We start from the raw sequence: 21,322 nt of genomic DNA on the forward strand, positions 1-21,322 counted from the left end.
ACCTTTTTAAAACATTTATTAATTGAACACTCTTCAAATATTTTTTTTTACATGGTATAAATATATGAGTTTTTTTTTCTTATTAATACATTAATACATTTATAAGAAATATGTTTACTTTTATGGATTATTTGTAATTAAATTGAAGGTATTATATAAAGCCAAGAACTGTCATGTAAATTAATGTAATGTATATTTTAAACATTTATTATTTTGTGATAAACCTTATTAGAAGACTTTGCACTTCTTATCACCACTACATTTTAATAAAATTATTTTATGTACTTAAGTAAGTAATTGTATTGACAAAATTGTGTTAATATTCAGATCCTAGTCAAATTGTAAGTCCTATAACATAAGTTTAAATATTTTAATTAATTGATTAGTATGGATTTTAGTATATAATATAATAATATAAATTAAATAAGTAAAAATTATATTATTATTTTTGATGAATAAAAAAATATGTGGTATGAGTATAAATTTTATTTATTAAATCCTTTATTTACACAAAATATTAAAAAAAAAAAAAAAAATGGAGCAATAAAATACATTTTAATTTTAACCTGAATGTTGAATTTAACTTTTTAACCTATAAAGTTTACAATAGTTAAGTGAAGTACAATATGTGCAAAAATAAAATCAGCAAATCCACGTTCTGGACTTATATCACTGAATTGTGCTTTGTTTTGTGGATTTGCTTGTAATCGCAGACATACTGAAACAAAAAATATTAAAATAACTAGTAAATATATTATTTAAATAATTATTAAATAGACAAAATAATTTGAAGTAATGACATCAAATATTTCTATTAAAAATAAATAATTCTTTGATTAGAATCATATTAATTTAAATAAATATCTTACAAACTTAATTAAAAAAAATGTCATGTTAAAAAATTGTATATAATTAATATAACAGTTATTATACAAAACTAATCACTAAAAAATAAATACTACTATTAATTATTTATATTAACACATAGTTGACATGCAGTAACTCATTTTGTATTATGTCTTAATTGAAAAGCTATAGTTGTATAAATTTGAAAATTGTATTATTCATAACAGTGATTCCCAACCTTTTGGTAATGGCGAGTGGCGACCAATAAATTTACTATTGTTTACTACTTGTTGATTGAGCGACCCATCCCCCACTAACACTAAAAAAAAAATGTATAATGTACTAAACTGCCTGACAAAACTGGTTGACTGGTACCACCGTATATGGTTTTATAAACAATAAATTTATCCATTAGCAAAATTAAAACTTAATAAACATTATATAAAATTTGAATATATAAAAATGAGTGTCTAATTGTAAACTAAAACTTTTCATTTGTACCTACTCTCGTAGTCTCTATGTACTGCTTATAGCTCAATTGTATGGAAAATTAACCGATGCCACAACAACAGTCATTAATGCGTACACCAATAAAATAAAAATATAATACAAACTTTACTATATATATATATATATATTAATATCTATATAGTAGAATCTACAATACTAAAGACATTTCACATTATTATTCTTTATTATATGTAAAGGTATCAAATAAAACATAAATTAGACATTTATAAACTTTCTGTTAAAATTATTTTCATAAATATATATTTTAATTATAGATAGGGACTGGCGACCCATAGATTGGGAAACACTGTACTATAACATTAAATCTTCCAATTTTACATATGTAGATGGGCGCCTGTAAGACTAACCACAGTGGTCACTAGCATGCGCATGTAAAGTTATCAGTGGCATCAAAGATGTTAAAAATTCAAGTGAGATTATTGAAACTTTGAAGTTTCAACAAAGAATTATTGGATACTTAACGGATAAAGGTACAAAGAACATTTGTTAGATAATGTCTATAGTCTGAAAATAACTGATTAACAGATAAAACATGTATTGTCAAAATATAATGTTAAAAATGAATATAGTAGTCAAAAACTAAGTAATATTTATGAAGGCAGGAGATGTTATTACTTACCACCGAGTACAAAACAGCTAACTGATGAAATAAAACCACTGAGAAACGAGTTGAACGGAAATGTGCCTACTAAACAACAGTATGCAAACTGTACGATTCCAGTCAACATTATGTACAATAAATAAGCATCGATTATCTTAAGTTTTTTAGGTGTTGTCTTCGTATAATCATCATAAAACTTTGAAACGATTCCTAAAATTTTAGCCATTTTTCGACACTGTTGGTTTTTTTTTTAATAATACACTAATATGAATTAATTGTAATTGACTGTCGTTAAACAGTAGACAAGTAGACCAGCCGAAAGTCAACAACAACAATTAATAATTGACATTTAATAACAAGACAAGACCCGGAAAACAGTTAAAAGATCTTCAATGATTTCAATAGTGTTTATAACTACTGAAGTACTGAACCACTATCATCTACGTGGTCGAAGAGTTATCACTAAGAAATCGGAATAATCAAAAATGAATACGTGTTATCAACAACAATTTCGCCGGTTCATGGACAAAACCATAGACCTAATATAATTTACTGACGTCGATTGGAAACAGTGGAAACCAGTAACCACAAGCTGCGCGATCTAACAATGAGCGTGGATCTAAGAATAAAAACGGAACACGTATTTTAAGTAACAAGATAACCGCCCCAATTTTACTATTTATTTCATTTTTTCGACGTCATATTGGTTTCTTGTTTATTCTTAACTATAAAAAAAAAATAATACATATACATGTCAATACGTAACTCTACCGAATCTACCGTTCACCAGTTCGCGTATGCAATTTTACAATTATAGTCACAGTTTACAAATCGAGTAAAAAACCATAGTATATTAGGTACCTACTAACCTATCTATGTGATATTATAATGGTCATCACTTCGATGATGTATTGGGTTCTTATGTGAAAGACGATAAATTATATCAGAACAAAATAATAAATAAAAATTCAAAGACCTTAATATGCCTGAACATCGTAGGCGCAAATAACGGGGGGAAGGCTAGGGAGGTTAAGCCCCCTAATTTCTGTAGCCGCCCCCCCCTTATTAATCGAGCCTAGCGAGCAAAAATATTTTAAGGTGTTTGGGAATTTGGGATGGATTTTGATTTCAGCCTCTTTAAACTTCAAACTCTATTTGCGCCTGTACAGTGAAAATCTACAACGCGTTGTCATACCAATAACGACATCGATTTAATACAATTATAGATTATACCGACGTTAAAATGCGGTTGAATCCAATGAATCCCACATTTTATGCTCTATAGCAGCCAGTAGGGATGTGCAACTCAAAATTATTACAAAAGGGCCAATTTTTAGAAAATTAAAAATCTAGCGGCCAGAGCATATAGAAAGCAAAAAAAAATAAGTCATTTCAAATATGCAATTCAATTAGCTTTTATTTTGTTTATACTGTGAATTTTTAACTTTAAACCAGATAAAAAAGGCTTACGGATCACCAGTTGCCCCTATCCCTGATATAGATCATAAACGATGCGTTACCTACGATGTATACACCGTATATGCGCGGTTAGATTCTTATTATTATATTGGAGTCAATAAGAGAATGTATCTAACTTGTAGCACTTTTGCTTTCTTCACAGCACTAGTGCTGGCTTACTTGTTACTGGTAGTGTTTCAACATTTTAACATCTAATATATGTAGCTAGATGCATTATTAAAATATTGAGTTAGTACATTTTTTAATTTTTTACTTACCATATCGATTTTAATTTAATGGGTAATATAATTTATTACTTTAATTAATACAATATTATCTAAACGACCACATAAATCCATGATAGCCGATAGGCCACCAACGGCACTAACTGACTAACTATATTTATTATTATTATATTCATAACAAGTTAGATTGTATCTATTATTGTATAAATAAAATAATAAACGGCAAAAATTAAACTTCATAAAAATAGGAAATTATAGAATGTCTTTTAAGTTTTACTTTCTTATATAGTATATCGATTGGATGACCTTTTGTTCGTATTTTTCGAAGATATCTGGAATAGGTACTTAAGAATTCTCAAATGTCATCAAAAAATAAAATTTAAATCCTTTAAACTTGTATATTTTCATTTTTGATAAATTTCTAATGTTTTATGTTATTTATGCATCGTATTACAATAATACATTTTTAAGACGTTGCAAGTTGTGACCTAGATACGTGTATAAAAGTTTCGATATGAATATAAGTAGGTATATAATATTATGATACGATGAAATATGTTTATTATTCAAAAATGTAATCAATTAATATAGAAAATATAGTTAATAAAAAATATGTTAAAATTATTTTTGCTTATACCTATTTGTATTGGAGTAAATAGATAACTAAATGAAATGGAATGTCAACTATTTTTGTGAGTAATTTTGATACAATTCAAAATTGTCATGTTGTGTATATATCATATAAGACCATAATCCATAAAAGATAATAATAAATGTTCTCGAACTTATGTTTTATAAAAACCTTAAATATCAAGATATTTGAACAGTATGAAGTTCATTGGAAATTAATACTCAAAATCTAACATTTTGAGAAAAATCAAGTTTGAATATCTTAAAGATGATATTTATTTTAGTTATTGAGTACTGGATAAAATGCATTTATAATAAATATAATATAATCTAGCAAGCATCTTAAGTTTTTCAAATAATAAATTTGTATTTGTTCTAGAAGAGTAGGAAAACTTGAGTGAATCAAGTTTAAAGCATAAAAACTGTTGTAATTTACTACAATAGACTATTGTTAGTAGGTCGTACGTGGTATACATAATACGTACTTGTAATTAATTTATTATAAATTTTAAAATAACGTACATAAATTTGAATTTTAAAATAAGTCAATTAATTTTATATACCATATTATTGAGATTTTAAAGATTTTTTGAATTCAACGTTGGCTCAACTGATATTTTAAAAATCGAATTGCTGTTATCACGTTTTAAGAAGGAGTTTTGAGATAAACTCTGACACACTACAACTACTCGTTGATCGGTTTTTTTAATGAAGGTCCCGCGCGACTGACAGCTTACCTGGTAACCGGTATTGATCAAGCTACCGCAAAAAGAAAAAATTAGTCATCGGTAGTCGTCGTCGTCGCCGAGCCTGTCATCGCGGATCCCGAGGTGATTCGTCGAGTGGGAAAATTCCGATTTTTTCGTTTGTTTTTTTTTTTTTTTTAATTAATATTTAGTAACCAATATCATCTTCTGTTAGCGCGTGCTACGATCAAGAATTCGGGACGCTCAGTCACGACTAACGTTCGTCCGTCAGTCGTTACACAGTTTTGTGATCACTACTCCCTGTTTTAGTCACTTAGTCTGATTGAGGCTATAGCACTTCGAGCATACGGACAACTATTGAGAAATCGTACTCGCGGCGAACACCGATCAAAAGATAAATAAGTCACAGTACAAAACCAGACGACAACTGCATTCGACGGCATCGTCGTTTCTGCAGGTAAGTGCTCAACATTTCGTTCTCGTCATTATTCGATCGTCCGTTTTCATAATGCCGTGTACTGAGTAGGCGTCGATTGATTGCAATTCATCTTTGCTATCGTTTTAACGGCAACTTCGCCTTATATAGCAATCGGGCACGGTCAGTGTACCTCCCCGCGGGTGCCCTATGACGTGACCTTAATCGTAAGTTGTAACCGCGTTTACCGCACACTGTGTATAAAATATAAACCCTACCCATTATCCCACGTATTATTGGTGGGGATGGCGAAGCTGTTCGCCGATTCCCGCGCGTTACGCATACCGCAAAAGTCGTGATTTTTTTAGTAAAAAATCATTTCTTTAAGTATCTATGCCCTCGAATTTATTCCCCAGTGGTCTAGACTCCTGACGTGTGATAACGTTTTTCACGTTGATAGAGGGGTGGGTACTGTGAAGCATTTAATTTTCTTGTTGTATAACACTGGTGACCAACCGGCGACCATACCAAAATTTGAATCAGTGGCCGTTGCGCAACGGTCAATTTCCTCCCGTTTCGAGCCAAAAAGGTTTGATGAACGTGATACAGTGAAATTTTATCATGCGTGTGTGCATTGTTTGATTAGTTGACCGATTCGAACACTTGTCACTTTCCAACGTTCAATATTTCGCCGTTTAACTTCCACCGCCTGTCTTGCCGTTGATCGTCGCCCGTCATCTCAGCACACCCATCTATAGACGTTCCTTTTATTATTATTACTATTAACTATTATCATAATTTATCATTATTATCATCATGATCGCTATCGTAGTCGCCGTTACACTATAGGTAGTTACTACTCGTTTTAACCTTAAATCTATCGTATGCCGTTTTTCAAGGTTTTCCCGATTAGTTTGTCACCCGCAATTCGCATTACCTCCTAATCGGCAGATTGTTTCACTTAGTAGTGCTTATATGGTAATATTTTGTTTGTCGTCAATTAATATTTATAACGCTGACGATTGTAGTCAGTCGTCACCACTCACCATATTTTGTATTCAATAATAACTACGTTATCACGTTCACTAATAATTACTCGTTTTACGCTGTTCCAGTACCTAATTAACGCAAGTACCGTACATTTTCATAAATTATATTATTAAAAACCGTTAGATGCTACATGACACATTTTCTGAAATCATTATTAATGTAATTTAAAGTTAAAAATAAATTGTGTTTTTATATAGGTACTATTGTTTTTTGTATTAAATGGAAATGCAAAAAGTGCTCTTCTATATTAAATTGATATTTATTCAATAAAATAAAATATATCTATATATTTTAGTTATGTCTGTATAATGAAGATACAATTGTATTCATAAATTTAAATTTAAATTTATAATTCTTTTATTTTATATATTTACCTACTTAAAATAAAAAATTGATTTATTAACAGTTATTATATTGAGATTAATTTTTAAACAAAATTTATATGACAAATGTTAAAAAACTGAATTACTAAAAGATAATATTCAGTCATGTATTATAACTAATAATATTTAAAAAACCAATAAATTATACAATAAAAATGATTTAATCTGTAAAAATAATAGTTACTTATTTATAATAGGTACCCATTAAAATGACTGGTGGGAATTTAGTATTAAAACTATCTTAGATCTCCTTCTTAAATATTTTAAACTGCTTAATATTTTTATAGCAGTTAATTATAACATTAATGTGAGATCATTATTATAATGTGTTATCAATAAACCTTAAAGAAGTTATATTTGCCTATATTTTATTTTATATATAAGTACTTAAAACTTTTCAACAATTGTATGTAAATTATGTTTCCTACTATTCTTTATTATTATTTAAATAATATTTGTATTATTTTAGAATCTCAATAAAATATGGCTATAAATGTGTATTCAACTAATGTGACATCTGATAACCTAAGTCGTCATGACATGTTAGCATGGGTAAACGATACTCTTTCTGCAAGTTTTACAAAAATAGAAGAACTATGTTCAGGAGCTGCTTATTGTCAATTTATGGATATGTTATTCCCTGGTAAGTTATAAATTAAATAATTTATATTATTTAAATGTATAAATAATAATATTACCTATAAGACATACAGGTACATTTAATGATTCAATTTTTTCCCTGTGTTACATATCTAATGTATTAATGAGTATTTATTAAATGTAAATTGAAATTTACAGGGTTTATTAAATAGTAAAATCTAAATGTTTCGTTTCATATCAATTAATATGCTCTACCAATTATATGTCTAATGAACCAATTTTTAGATTAAGTTTTATATTAGCGCTATTTTATTCAAATTTTGATTTGAATATAACATTTTTTATAATAACATTTGATGAATTAGTTACTTTACGTCAAAATAATAAGTCCATAAGTCTTATGATCAAATTAGTCTTACCTAAATAGGCAAACCTTTAAAGAAATCCATTAATTTAAATATTTTAATAAAAATTAAACTAAATTATAAAATATTACAAGTATTTAAAGTACATTTTGTTTTGTAAAATATGATTCTAATAGTATCCTAAAATATAATGAATTTTTTCTGTGAATATGTAGACATATTTTTTTTTACATTAAAATAATTCTTTACTTATGTCTTGTATCTAATGTACAAAAGTTCCATTTTTTTTTTTTTAATTTAAAATGTATCATTGAAAACAATGAGTATAATAACAGATCAGTATCTGATACTAATATCAATCAAAATAATAATTTCTTTTTTTAATTACTGATTTCTACTATATAATTGTAACAAACTAACTTTTATTATTGTTTCTTTCATTTATTATAGAATATAAATTTGACCTTCGTAGCATTATAAACTTGTCTCTAAACTTAGAATGTGTATTTGTACTTTTTTAAATCTAGTTCATTATTAAAACCATCATCTAGTACTTAAATGTATTATTCTTTAATGAATAATTATAGCTGTAGTATATTTATGTAGTTATAGTTTATATTATTATTTATAAAAAAACAATGTACGATACATAGTCATATAAAATAGTTTTATGATTCCAGATTGTATCAACTTTTTATGAAAATGATTAATAAATTTAATTGTCATTATTATTGATTTATAGGTAGTGTGCAAATGAAACGAGTAAAGTTTAGAACAAATCTTGAACATGAATATATACAAAATTTTAAAATACTCCAAGGAGCTTTTAAAAAGATGTCAGTTGACAAGGTATGTTTGATAATTCAAATTGTTAAATATAATATAGTCAATAACAATATTAATATTTAAATGTGTATCTTATTAAGAATTAAAACAAGTCTATATTTTAAAGTTAGAGAGTAAACTTGGATATTAACAATATTCTACATTTTTATTAATTGTAATTTAATAACAAACCGTGTGTCAGTTATATTACGTTGGGTATTCTATTTATGGGTTTTGTATTTACCCACAATTGGGATGGTAAAAAATTACTTTGCAGGTGATACCTGTTGACCGCTTAATCAAAGGACGCTTCCAAGACAATTTTGAATTTTTACAATGGTTCAAAAAGTTCTTTGATGCTAATTATGATGGACGTGATTATGATGGCCTTGATGCACGTGGTGGCGTTATGATTGGCTCTGGTGCAGCAGAAGTTTGTGGTTTTCAAGCACCTCCCCCATATCGTGTACCACAAGCGGCTCGTGCTTATAAAAGCCCGTCTTATGGACATGGTATTCATACATGCTCGGATTTTTGTGTGTTTATTAGTTAGGATAATATAATCAGTAAACATTCAAAATTTAGTTTTTTTTTTTTTTCATAAAGATAAAAATTAATTATTTATTTATTTCAAATACTTGCATGTCAATTTAATATGATAATGTTTTTTATTAGTTTTGATTTACAAAATTGATAATAGCGTTATCAATTTTATAAATTGTATCATCATAGTTAAATCATATTTTAGTTAATGATATTTAAAGATTTTTTTTATTTGATAATATTATTTTTATTATTATTATCATTGATTTTCTTATTTTAGATTTAAAATACTTATTTTTTTTTTTTTTTTTTTAGTGGGATTAAATATTACGTGGTATATTATAATTAAATCAAAAATATAGATAACATACTGTTTACTATATTTTGAGAACCTTTTATAATTTTAATAAGAATTGTATTTAATTTTATTCTTAAAATCAAAAAATGAATTAGGTACATGATTTTTAAAAATATTTTATGATATTAAGACACTAAGTCAAATTGATATTAATCAACTTAAAAAAATAATTAAATAGTTTTCCATAATTTTGTTCTCATGATATATCTAAAATACCTGTAAATCTTAAAAATATTATTGTTGTGCTCTTTAAGATTAAATAATTTATGTATTTTAATTGTGACATTTTGTTTTAAAATTTTTGGTTACCAATTTCCTTGTCTGCAGTTAAAAATCATAATTTTAATAATTTTTAAAATACATCAGTTATTTTTTTTTGTGTATATTATTGTTGGGATTGAAAATTTGTGAAAAAAGCCTAACAAGTTAAAAAAATAGTTTTAATTAATTATTATTATTTTTTAGTTACTTATTATTATTTTTAATCTCATCATTTTTGTTTTATTTTTATTTTGCAGATAGTACCTATAGATAGGCTGGTCAAGGGGCGTTTTCAGGATAATTTCGAGTTTTTGCAATGGTTCAAAAAGTTTTTTGACACCAATTACCAAATGAATGATTACGACCCAGTAGGTGCGCGCAGTGGTGAGGGAATGGGAGCAGCCGGTGCAGCAGCCAGAGCAGGTCCTGTCAAAAAACCATCGGCAGCAGTACCGCCTAGAAATGCCACCTCCCAAAATCGTTTATTCCGTCCCGCGAGTAACAGTAATAGTTCGTATTTTTAACTCGAAATTATCCCAATTTCCCTGTATTATGCTTTTTTGGCTTGATTTTAATTTATATATATTTAATTGATAACATATTAAATGTTTTAATATAATGTATTTTTTAATTTATTGAAATTGTTCTTAGTGTCTAATCGTGTACCCTCAACAAGATCAGTAGCACCAGCCAGTCAGCGTGATAGAGGCGATCATAAAATTGATGAACTTACTAGACAGGCAAGTTCAGTCTTAATATAGTTGTACTTTATTACAACAATTCATTGTATTTAATTATTTTAGATGAGTGAATTGAGAGTTACAGTTGAGGGTTTGGAAAAAGAACGTGATTTCTATTTTGGTAAATTGCGTGACATTGAGGTGATATGCCAGGAACAAGAAAGTGAACATCCATTATTCTCTAAAGTATTGGAAATTCTTTATGCAACTGAGGTATGTGTGTAAATGGATTTTTATATTCTAAAAATAATTGATAATGAATATTATTATGAAAAAATGTATGTTTCGTATATTTTTTATATATTAATTAAATTATATACTTAGGATTTATTTCTTCTATATTTGTGTTAATAATTTATAATACATTATCATTATAAATAACTAAATTATTCACTAGTAGGTTTTTAAGGAATTTTTTTGGCTAGTACTCAATTATTTTGTTAAAGACATTTAGTGCTTATTATTGGCTAAAATCATTAGTCACTGAACATACCAAAAATATATTTAACTTAACAATTTTATTCTAATTTAAACTACTAGACGCAATGCAATGAAATGTTTAAGTACAATTTTTAACAATTGAACCTAACAAGTTAACATTTGTAAAGAATATATTAAAATTGAACTAAAATGTAATGATTCATTGATTTACTAACATAATAAAATGCTATATCTACTTGTAATGTTAAGTAACACCAATCAATATCAAATTTATAAAAATATTGTTAATATTCAAACTATAGTAATTACCATACATTTTATTTGATTATATTCTATCATATCATTTACTTATGCTTAGTTGTATAGATTGTAAATTTAAGCATTTATCAAAAAATTTAAAAATACCAACCAGTAATAAAATAAATAACATAATAATGATTTTTAAATTTGGATATTTACTAAAATATCTGTTATTATAACCATTTTTAAGTTTTCTTGAAGTTATTTAAATAGTGATATAAAGGTTTTACAATAAAAATAATTACTATTAAATTAAACTTACCTGCTTTTACAAGAAACAATTTTACATAATAAGATGTATTTCTTTGTTGAGTAAAGCATTCAATGCTTTCATTATATATATTAATAGTTGAAATAGTTCCTATGCGTCTAGCAGAACATTTCTTAATTTTACTAATTTCATAAAATATAACTATAAACAATACTGCTCTAATGAAAATTATAATTTATTTTATTTAGGAAGGATTTGCTGCTCCAGAAGAGGTTGATACTAACAACCATGATGATGATGAAGCTTACTAATAGAGTCTTTTATTTAATTTTTTTTTTTACTTAATTATGATTTTTTTTAATGATATTTATTATATTTTACAGTACGCTATATAATAAACTGCTAAAAGCACATGTTCAAAATTGTGTACAGTCTTTTTTTTCTTTATAATAATATTTTAATTATTTAAAGATGACTGTTGTTATAGCTCAACTTATTTAAACGGCCCATCCATTATAAAATAAATATCAATGAAGATTAATATTTTTATTTATATAATTTTTAATTTAATAAAATTGTCTGTTAATTACTCAACAATAAAAATTATTAAAAAAGAAAAAAGTAAATGATGTTTTGTATTATGCATTTTTTTTATATTTATAACATGATACTTACAATACATATTTTGTTAAATTATTATTAAGTACCTTAAATTGGAATTTATGTATGAACAAATATAAAATACTTTAACATTGGTCTGTATTGGAAAAAAATTAAAATACTAATGGTTTTATAAAAGATAAATTTAAACAAATTTTTAAATGTAAACTGTTATCATAACAACGATAATTGTTCTCTTAAATCATCTACACTTAATTCGGTTTCTTTCACTAAGGATTCTTCATTTGGAGCTGTTTGATCAGCAGATTGGTAAGCGAATTCTATTCCATCGTTCAGCGATACATATTCTTCTTCACTTTTAATACTATTATTTTTAACGTTTTCAGTTTCTGATGTTTCAACGGGTTCTGCTATATTATTTGATACTAATGATTCATCTTCTGCTAATGATATTCCTTTAATATTTATTTTAATTAGTAAGAACCAAATTGTAATTAGTTGTGATATGGTATATTGTATAATATATTTAAATACTAACCCCATTCATTATTTTCATGAATAACTACATCTTCGAGCGGATTTACATTTGTGCATTCAGGTTCCTCTTTTACTCTATTTTTAAATTCTGATTGTTGCTTTATACAGAAATTATCACTACAATTAGGATTTGGTTTAATCATCATGCTTGGAAAAAAATCAGATAAAGCATTATATCCTAAATACCATGAAACTGTTCCAAAACCTAACAATTTCCTAGAAAAAAAAAATATATATTGAAAAATATTAACACATTAATAAAATGATAAAAATTACTTTAATGTATTTTGAACAAGCAATCCTGCAACTACACCCATTGTAGTCGGTAAACTCGCTGCACAAACTCCATCCTTTTTTAATGTTTTTTCATCTATTTCTGAAGCCACAACCAATGGAGGTGCACACTAGAAATTATAGTAAAATAATACAATGAATGAATATCTTCATGATTACTTAATGAAACAGGAGATATATATATAAATACAAAAATGTCAACACAAGTTTCTCTTTGGTATTTGAAAAATATATTACCGCAAAGCAAGCAGATTCTCCTGGCACAATATACTGAATATGTCCACACACAGCATTTTCACTAACACCTGATTCAAACCATTTTAATCCTAATTCATTGCATGCTGAATTAATTGTCATTCGAGCTTCGTAATTGTCTACACAGCTCAATACCAAATCGACTCGTTCACCATTAATTCCGCCAGTACTATTTAAAAACAACATAATTATTGGTTAATATTTTTATACCATAAATAAATATTATTTGAGTCACACTTTAAGACGTTCAAGAACTCTTCAAATTGGGTTGTTAATGTGATGTTTGTATTGTATGTTTCAATTTTAACATCAGGATTAATTTTTGTCAATGTCATTGATGCTGCTGTAACTTTGCTCAGACCCGCTTGAGAAGGTTGGTAGAAGAGACGGTTCATATTAGCTAGTTCTACTTTGTCATAGTCAAACAGAATTAACTGAAATCAACATACATATCAAGCAAGACCTAAAATAGATGTCAGCACAATATTTATTTTTTCTCTTAGACCTAAGCATCCACATAGTAGGTTTGAATAAATTTGCATTCAACTGTGTTATTAGCTTTAATATTAAGCATGAATTGGCCTAATATCAGACTTAATATTAAAAACTTAAATTTTAATTTAATGTAAATTCATTAATAATGAAATTAATAACACAAGATTGGTCCTGTTAAAAACAATTTGTAATATTGCTTATGAGTCTAGGAGAGGAAACAATAGTGTACTTGACATGTTTTTAAAAGAAAAATATATTTAATACACTATTAATGAGCACTACCTTCCCTATGCCACAACGAGTGAGCATCTCTGCAGTTACACTACCAACTCCACCAACACCAACGATCACCACAGTGTATTTTCTGATATCCTCGTAATTCTTCACAATGCCCATTCGTTGCAGAGCCATTAACCGGCTGAAATGATTGAAGCAGTTATGTTATATGCATAATACATATTATATTAATCACAATGAGACGTCAGACACTGAGACGCCGCTCTTACCTGTATGGGTTTGAGTCAATCACTTCTGCAGACATCTCTCGAATTTTGTGCTCTGCCACTTCGTGCACGCCCGGCGCTTCAGTAAGCTCCATTAGAGTCTTTTTGAAGTTTTCGATGCGTTTTTTGATGTTTTCCACATCTTCTAGAGACATCTTAGCAAATAGACAAGACACAAGAATCTTACACAAAACTCACGAGTAAAAATAATTTGACTGTAGTCAATAAAACGTTTGAGAAGGTGTTACCGAGTGTAAACGGCAAACTCTGAACGTAATTAATAGTAAAAAGTAAAAGTTGTACTACACCAATGATAGTATAAAAAGCAGCTTACGCGTGTCACAATACCTCAGAAATAACAAAATAACTACCGCAGTTGCACCGTACCGACTACCGAGCTGATAATACGTAACGGACACGACGCTCGACAGTTGCAGTAAGTAATATTATGTTCATACTCGTGATTATTAAATTAGGTATATACCGCTTATAGAGTACTCTATGATACCGTTACCACAATTTAAGATGACGTTATCTATAAATATTGACCACCACATACCACGAACAGTTCATTGCCTATTTGCATAAAATAAAATATTGGTTGGTCCACATTTTATTAGGTACCTCTAAATATATGACCATAGTTAAGTCTAGACGTCTAGTCAATTCTTGTAACTTATAATACCATTTATATAATTTTTTTTTTTTTATTAGAATACATTTACAATCTGTTATTTTAAAAATTGGATAGGTTACAAGTTTATCGTTTACACTGTTTACAACACATGATTAACTTGTGAAGGAAATTTTTTACTAACAACATCTCACAATTTTTTCATTTTTTATTTTATTGTATTACTTTTATATATTAATCAAATCTCTAGACCATTTCCTTTTTAGACGACGATTGATAATACCAAGAAAGTTAGGATGACATTTTGTCAACGAGAAGGTTTAAGTGGCTAATTAGTTTATTGCAGAATCGATAATAATGGGTATTTGCCAGTCCATTGATGGTTTTTATGAACTATGAAGAGATTCGTTAATAGCAAATCAAGGAGCTCTAGCTATAAGTCTAAGACTTATAAGTTATAAGACTGGAAGGCTTAGACTGGAGGACCTACTATTATACCTACGTATATCCCATGGTTTAAGCGGGAACCCAAATTTGAATGCCATAACCAGATGGGTTTGACTATGGCATTTTAAATGAGAGCTTTTAGTTTAAGTTGAATTTTAGATTTAAGAAAGGGTCTAAGTAGATGTAATAGTGTTTTTGCCTATTTGCGTTTAAACTTGGTATGTTGGACCCACAGAGGGGTTTATCAAGAATGATTCCTAAGTATTTAGTTGAGAACTGGACTTGGATTGGTTTGTTGTTTATTCGGAGTTGAGTGCATTCCTTTCGACTTAAGGTGAAGTTTACTTAGACTTATTTTTCATTATTGATTTTAATTTTCTGTTTTTTAGCCCAGAAATGTATTTTATTTAGGTGTGGCTGGATAGGGTGTTTAATACAACGAAGATAAGATCTTTTTCAGATGCCCGAATTTCAGTGTCGTCTGCAAATGTGACCAGTAGAGTTTTATTTGAATTAGTATATCAGATGTAAATATAATATATTATGTAATAAAGAATAAAGATGAGAGGTCAGAACCTTGAGGAACACCCGCTTTTATTTGTTTGGAGTCAGAGATTGAGTTGGAGTGGTATACTAAAAATGAGCGTATATATTATATTTAAAAACCAGTATTTCAATATTGAATATAGATATTCAAATTTCCATATCATTACCCACGCATGAACGTATAAATAACTCTAACAACCTGTTAGGTTAGGTAAAGAATGCACAACATCGACCATTTTACAAATATTAATACAAATATTAACAATATACCGGCCATTAATACAATCAATTTTATTGTAATTAAAAATAATTTAAATTGAAATAAATGTACACCCTATAATTCACTATGGTAACTTTCTGCGCCGTTTGTCGTTTTTGTACTTGTATTGGGCTCTTCTGCCTACAATATTAGTGAAAAATGATTGGTCTCAATATAATTATCCAATATGTAACATCGAAATAAAATTATATAAAATTGTTTTTCATCTGGACAAAAAGCTATAGGTATATCTCAAGTTGAGATTCTCAACAAACGCCTCAGAAAACAAATGTAATGGTAAAAAACATAAGGCAAACCAAAAAAAAATTTAGTTTTATTTATTTTGAATTATTTGTTGTTTAAATCTCTCCCATCTATACCTATAGATAATTCGACTAAATTAATATTAATAATTAATAAACACATAAGAAATATTAGCTGGATTTTGTCTACAAAGTAGAAGAGTCGACGTATATTGTAAATATGTAATAAAGGTCTTTATGATCTACACGAAAAGTTCTATGTAATGATGTCTATTGGGAGACAAAAAAAAATTCGTTTTATACAGAAATTTATTAAATATAATTAAATATTTATGTTATTCTTTTGTTTTTACATTTATGTTAGATGCAAATATTTTACTTTTTTATTAAAGAAAAATAGGTAGTGAGTTTCGTTTACTTATTATTATTTATTTTTACAAATTGTAATTTTTTTGTAAAAAATTTCGATTTAATTATTGGTTATTGCTCAATGCAGGGATTGGTAATTGACAGCTCGCGTACCATTTTTACTATATTTATTTCATATCTATCATATCTACAAGAACTGATGTCCACAACTATAGTACAAATATTGATTAAATATAGGCAAATTTCTTAACATATAGGTTTGAATTAAAAAAATAATATTATATTCTACAATTATATACCTGGTGATGAAATGTAAGTTTGGTATGGTTATTATTTGAATTACACCGCGCTATTAACAATTTTATTCCGTTCGACGGGCACACTTGCTTTCTGATGATAACAAGTGACAACAATCGGCTTTTTGCACTGAACGGCGAATCTTTAATTGCCTCAATAGACAATAATCAATATAAGTTCTGTTCAATTTAGTAATTTACTTATTATAAGTTACAAATAAGTATTAACGTTTGTTTTTTGATTTGCATTTAAAACAATTATCCGGCCAATATGGGCAAATCAAAAAGTATGTTTTATATTTGATTTACCCAATAAATCTTATACAATTAAATAAATAATTGTAATGATTATATCAAATTTGTTTGGTTTTAATATTTTTAGAAAAACATTCGAAAAAGAGCAAAAAAGAAAAAACTGTAGAAAGTGGAGGCATCAAGAAATCAAAACAAGTATTAGCAGATTATGATCCTACCGGACCAGTTATGCTTTCAGGATCATTATACTCTTTTCGTGAACTTAAACCTATAACGATTCCTGAAAAAGACCTCGTTAGTAATATACATACCTTTTAATATATATATAAGTGCTGCTCCTTATACAATCTGTTTATCTCTCACCCAAAATTAAGTGTGTATTAGTAAAATGTAATTTAAGAATGAATGTTGAATTGTGCAGTTATTTAATGACAGACTGTCATGCAAGTCATTGTATTTGCCTTAAAGAATGAAAATGATTCATGTTGCTTATTCAACTGAACAGTCCTTCAGTTTTCAGTTATATATAGAACTCCTGATTGCTTAAGAGTGTTTAAGTAAATTGGATTGTGTTTGAGCAATTTTAAGTCATAATTTTATATTTTCATTAATTTATGTTGCTTTATTAGTAAAATTTATAATTTTTGCATGCACACTTATAAGCTATGTATTTATTATTATTTAGTTTATATTTAATGAAAATTGTTCATATTTAGCTTGGACGTTGTCGATTTGTTGCTGAGTTTGAAAAATTGAATCGTATTGGGGAAGGAACATATGGTGTCGTATGTAAGTTAAATTTATTATTTTTTTCAATTTTTGATATAGTCTTTGTACACTAATTATTTTACTCAGTTGAGTGATTAATAAAAAATATTAGATTGTACTGTATTTTGTTAGTCAATTGCATTTTTTTAATTGTTTTTAAGATCGTGCAAAGGATTCAAAATCACCTCTAGAAAAAATAGTTGCATTGAAAAAAGTTCGCATGGAAAATGAAAAGGAAGGATTACCAATGAGTGCACTTCGTGAGATATCATTATTATTGAAATGTGATCATGAAAATATTGTTCGCCTTCAAGAAGTTTTAGTAGGCAGAAGTTTAGACAGGTAAATATTTATAAAAAGTAAACATTATTCTATTATACATTCTGATCTTTTTAATAAAAGTAATGATTTTGTACTATAAAAATAATTTGAGCAAGGAAATAATTGCTGTAAGTAAGGTACCAAAAAAATGGCTTAATTAATTAAGGACCAATATAATAAAATAATCTGTTTAGAAAATACTTAACATGAATGATATTAACCAACCATTATATCTATGATAATTATTATAAAAATTAAAACTAACATGTTAACAATGATATAATATGTTGACATTTAATTTACAACTTCTGGTATATGTAATTTAATTTTTTTTTATGTATGGCACTTATGTCTGGGAGTAGGTCCGAAGGCTTAGTTCAGACGCCTATTTGGCAGAACTTTTAGTGGGGCATTTGTAGGTTTCTGCCATACCCGGTTAGGAGATGGCGGTTTTGCCATCTAGACAGTTGCCTACCTAAACTACCCAAAGAGTGATGCCATCTGTAGCTGGCTTCAAACCAGTGACGGTGTACGTCACAATCGACGCCTTAATCCGGTCGGCTACTCTGTCCCCCATGTAATTTAATTAAGTTCAGTTGAATAATAATAAATATAATTTATTATTTCAGTTATGTAATTTTCAAAATTATTTATTATTTTCTCAGTGTAGTAATATATTTTAATTTTAAAACGTTTAGTTTTAGTCTTATACCTGTAGTATTATAATATTTTGATTTTAATCATATGTTTTCATATACATTTTTTAGTATTTTTCTGTCTATGGAATATTGTGAACATGATTTATCGAGCTTATTAGACAACATGGCTACTGCATTCACTGAATCTCAAGTAAAATGCATATTTTTACAGCTCTTGAAAGGACTTAAGTATTTGCATTCAAATTTCATTATTCACCGTGATCTCAAGGTATCTAATTTATTGATTACAGACAAAGGATGTGTAAAAATAGGTAAATATATATTTACTAAAATTTTTAAATAAAATATACATAAGTTATAGTAATTAATATTTATTTTTGTACTTTAGCTGATTTTGGATTGGCTCGTTTTTTTGGTGTGCCACCAAAAAAAATGACAGCCAAAGTGGTAACACTTTGGTACAGAGCTCCTGAAGTTTTGTTGGGATCTCCTAAGTTGACAACAGCTATTGATATGTGGGCAACTGCATGTATTTTTGCTGAACTTTTGCGTATGCTAGTTATTATATTGTTGTTGTTATTGTAAAACATAATTCATAAGTATTTGTTTTTTTTATAATTTAGTTCATAAGCCATTATTACCTGGACGTACAGAGATACATCAACTTGATTTGATATGTCAACTTCTTGGCACCCCCAATGCTTCAATATGGCCTGAAATTGACACATTACCAGCTCTGAAGAATTTTACATTGAGACCACAACCATATAATAATATTAGACCTAAGTATTTAACATTTAAAAAATATACCTTCACACAAAAGAAAATATAATTTTTTTTATTTAGATTTCCGTGGTTATCAGATGCTGGTATTCGTCTTTTGAACTTTTTGTTCATGTATGAACCGAGTAGAAGAGCAACTGCTGAAGAATGTCTACAGAGTTCATACTTTGTTGAACCACCATTGCGTAATTATCTTAAATCATTGATTACGTTATTATTAAAGTCTGAATTTTAATGCTCTTTAGTGAAAATACAAGCATTGCACTGTAAGCCTTGGAAAATAATGCATAGTGCATCAAAATTCTAGTCATAATTATTATATATGATTTTAACTATATAATAATACATGTTTTTTTTTTTCATAATTTCTCATCATATTAATATTTATATTTTTAGCGTCTGATCCTAAGTTGATGCCTACATTCCCACAACACCGCAATTTAAAGCTTAAAAAACCATCAAATCAACCAAAAGTTTGTCAAACTATTCCACCAGTTGTGCCATCGTTAACAGACTTATTAAGGTGACTTATTATCATATAATACTACTATCACTGACTATAAATTTTATTATTAAAAATGTACTTTTCTGTTACAGCTGGAAGTAGAAGAAAGAATATTTTTTATAACAATTATCCTAATTCTTGATACTTGTACAATTTTTATTCAACAAAATTATTATACAACAATTTTTGAGTATACTCTTATACTAAAATACATGAGCTAATTCACTTTTAAAAATAAACATAATTATATCAGATTATAAATATTCTCTGTCTACAAGTTTTTGATGCGCAAACTTTCTTTTCCATTTCTTGGGTGGCACCCAACGGTGTTTGGTAGTGTATGTTATTTTCATTAGTTCTTGTTGTACTATTTCATTATTGGGTTTGCTGAATACTTCGTGCACAAAATCTTTATTTTGAACTCGTAAAACTGAGTTGTCCTGTACCTTGTTGACCGGTAACGGTTTGGTGAACTCGTATGGAAAAGAACTCTCTGGGTGATAACACACTATGGTAGACGCGTCGTCAGTGACGACAATGGCACGTTCGTTCTTGCTGGAACGCGCAGAAAACCCGCTGGCTAGCCGTCTGAATAATCGCAAACCGTTCATGACTTGGCAGAACAGAAAAACTTCTCAAAATTTGAATGATCACGAAACGACTACTATCACCGGGTAGCCAGAAATTACGTGGTGAGCATTCGACAAACGGAACGATTACGATTAATCAAAGTGTTCAATAGTTCAATGCATAATCGTAAAATGTAAATAAAAAATAAACGTTATCGGAAAAAAATTGTTATCAAGGTTTACAAGATCGAGTTCTTGTTAACCTAAAAAAAAATACGAACAATTTGTTATTATCGAGAGAGCGATCGTTTGAGTTCTAAGTTTTAGAGATCTTAGATCATACGCAATTTAATAATGATAGTTAATGATCTAGGGTTGATATTAGAGAAAGATCCATTCTAAATTCAATTCAATTTTAACAGTAATATTTTCG

The 21,322-nt window shown here is 27.8% G+C and overlaps 5 protein-coding genes across 8 annotated transcripts; 2 read left to right on the forward strand and 3 right to left on the reverse strand.

Moving 5' to 3' along the window:
* Nucleotides 1-516: 516 nt before the first annotated feature.
* On the reverse strand, nt 517-2,410 carry LOC112594659 (dolichyl-diphosphooligosaccharide--protein glycosyltransferase subunit DAD1). Its single transcript, XM_025339573.1, has 2 exons — nt 1,997-2,410; nt 517-718 (listed from the first exon to the last, which is right to left on the reverse strand). Exons 1-2 carry the CDS (start codon nt 2,202-2,204, stop codon nt 588-590), a joined length of 339 nt encoding a protein of 112 aa, XP_025195358.1. The 5' UTR covers nt 2,205-2,410; the 3' UTR covers nt 517-587.
* Nucleotides 2,411-5,089: 2,679 nt separating this feature from the next.
* On the forward strand, nt 5,090-11,935 carry LOC112594743 (microtubule-associated protein RP/EB family member 1). 4 transcript variants are annotated; one of them, XM_025339705.1, is made up of 7 exons: nt 5,090-5,475; nt 7,336-7,509; nt 8,574-8,680; nt 8,934-9,168; nt 10,470-10,558; nt 10,622-10,771; nt 11,759-11,935. In XM_025339705.1, exons 2-7 carry the CDS (start codon nt 7,350-7,352, stop codon nt 11,819-11,821), a joined length of 804 nt encoding a protein of 267 aa, XP_025195490.1. In that variant the 5' UTR covers nt 5,090-5,475; nt 7,336-7,349; the 3' UTR covers nt 11,822-11,935. The 4 variants fall into 4 exon arrangements, with proteins under 4 accessions (XP_025195490.1, XP_025195487.1, XP_025195488.1 ...); XM_025339702.1 differs by lacking the exon at nt 8,934-9,168 and adding an exon at nt 10,076-10,328 and having other exon boundaries at nt 5,098-5,475; XM_025339703.1 differs by lacking the exons at nt 5,090-5,475; nt 8,934-9,168 and adding exons at nt 6,253-6,411; nt 10,076-10,328.
* Nucleotides 11,936-12,168: 233 nt separating this feature from the next.
* Nucleotides 12,169-14,627, reverse strand: LOC112594558 (ubiquitin-like modifier-activating enzyme 5). The gene is made up of 7 exons (XM_025339391.1): nt 14,219-14,627; nt 13,995-14,130; nt 13,455-13,651; nt 13,200-13,386; nt 12,945-13,072; nt 12,670-12,884; nt 12,169-12,586 (listed from the first exon to the last, which is right to left on the reverse strand). The coding sequence occupies exons 1-7, from the start codon at nt 14,368-14,370 to the stop codon at nt 12,345-12,347; spliced, it is 1,257 nt and encodes a 418-aa protein (XP_025195176.1). The 5' UTR covers nt 14,371-14,627; the 3' UTR covers nt 12,169-12,344.
* Nucleotides 14,628-17,149: 2,522 nt separating this feature from the next.
* On the forward strand, nt 17,150-20,453 carry LOC112594633 (cyclin-dependent kinase 10). Its single transcript, XM_025339527.1, has 10 exons — nt 17,150-17,316; nt 17,412-17,578; nt 18,001-18,073; nt 18,214-18,394; nt 19,141-19,343; nt 19,421-19,582; nt 19,656-19,818; nt 19,879-20,000; nt 20,212-20,338; nt 20,413-20,453. Exons 1-10 carry the CDS (start codon nt 17,301-17,303, stop codon nt 20,420-20,422), a joined length of 1,224 nt encoding a protein of 407 aa, XP_025195312.1. The 5' UTR covers nt 17,150-17,300; the 3' UTR covers nt 20,423-20,453.
* Nucleotides 20,454-20,512: 59 nt separating this feature from the next.
* Nucleotides 20,513-21,122, reverse strand: LOC112594544 (39S ribosomal protein L42, mitochondrial). Its single transcript, XM_025339361.1, has one exon. The coding sequence runs from the start codon at nt 20,929-20,931 to the stop codon at nt 20,575-20,577; it is 357 nt and encodes a 118-aa protein (XP_025195146.1). The 5' UTR covers nt 20,932-21,122; the 3' UTR covers nt 20,513-20,574.
* Between the last annotated feature and the right edge of the window lie 200 nt (nt 21,123-21,322).

This window comes from Melanaphis sacchari, unplaced genomic scaffold (genome assembly GCF_002803265.2).
Source record: "Melanaphis sacchari strain LSU unplaced genomic scaffold, SCAv2.0 Contig23_pilon_pilon, whole genome shotgun sequence".
Lineage (NCBI taxonomy): Eukaryota > Metazoa > Arthropoda > Insecta > Hemiptera > Aphididae > Melanaphis > Melanaphis sacchari.

Coding starts and splice junctions, on each gene's coding strand:
- LOC112594558 (XM_025339391.1), bottom strand. CDS start 14,370: ATGTCTCTAGAAGATGTGGAAAACATCAAAAAACGCATCGAAAACTTC. Junction 13,652..13,994: donor CTCGTTGTGGCATAGGGAAG/GTAGTGCTCATT, acceptor TGTTGATTTCAG/TTAATTCTGTTTGACTATGA. Junction 12,885..12,944: donor CTTGTTCAAAATACATTAAA/GTAATTTTTATC, acceptor TTTTTTTTCTAG/GAAATTGTTAGGTTTTGGAA.
- LOC112594544 (XM_025339361.1), bottom strand. CDS start 20,931: ATGAACGGTTTGCGATTATTCAGACGGCTAGCCAGCGGGTTTTCTGCG.
- LOC112594633 (XM_025339527.1), top strand. Junction 17,579..18,000: donor CGATTCCTGAAAAAGACCTC/GTTAGTAATATA, acceptor GTTCATATTTAG/CTTGGACGTTGTCGATTTGT. Junction 18,074..18,213: donor AGGAACATATGGTGTCGTAT/GTAAGTTAAATT, acceptor ATTGTTTTTAAG/ATCGTGCAAAGGATTCAAAA.
- LOC112594659 (XM_025339573.1), bottom strand. CDS start 2,204: ATGGCTAAAATTTTAGGAATCGTTTCAAAGTTTTATGATGATTATACG. Junction 719..1,996: donor TAGCTGTTTTGTACTCGGTG/GTAAGTAATAAC, acceptor TTTTTGTTTCAG/TATGTCTGCGATTACAAGCA.
- LOC112594743 (XM_025339702.1), top strand. CDS start 7,350: ATGGCTATAAATGTGTATTCAACTAATGTGACATCTGATAACCTAAGT. Junction 10,329..10,469: donor TCCCGCGAGTAACAGTAATA/GTTCGTATTTTT, acceptor AATTGTTCTTAG/TGTCTAATCGTGTACCCTCA. Junction 10,559..10,621: donor TTGATGAACTTACTAGACAG/GCAAGTTCAGTC, acceptor TAATTATTTTAG/ATGAGTGAATTGAGAGTTAC.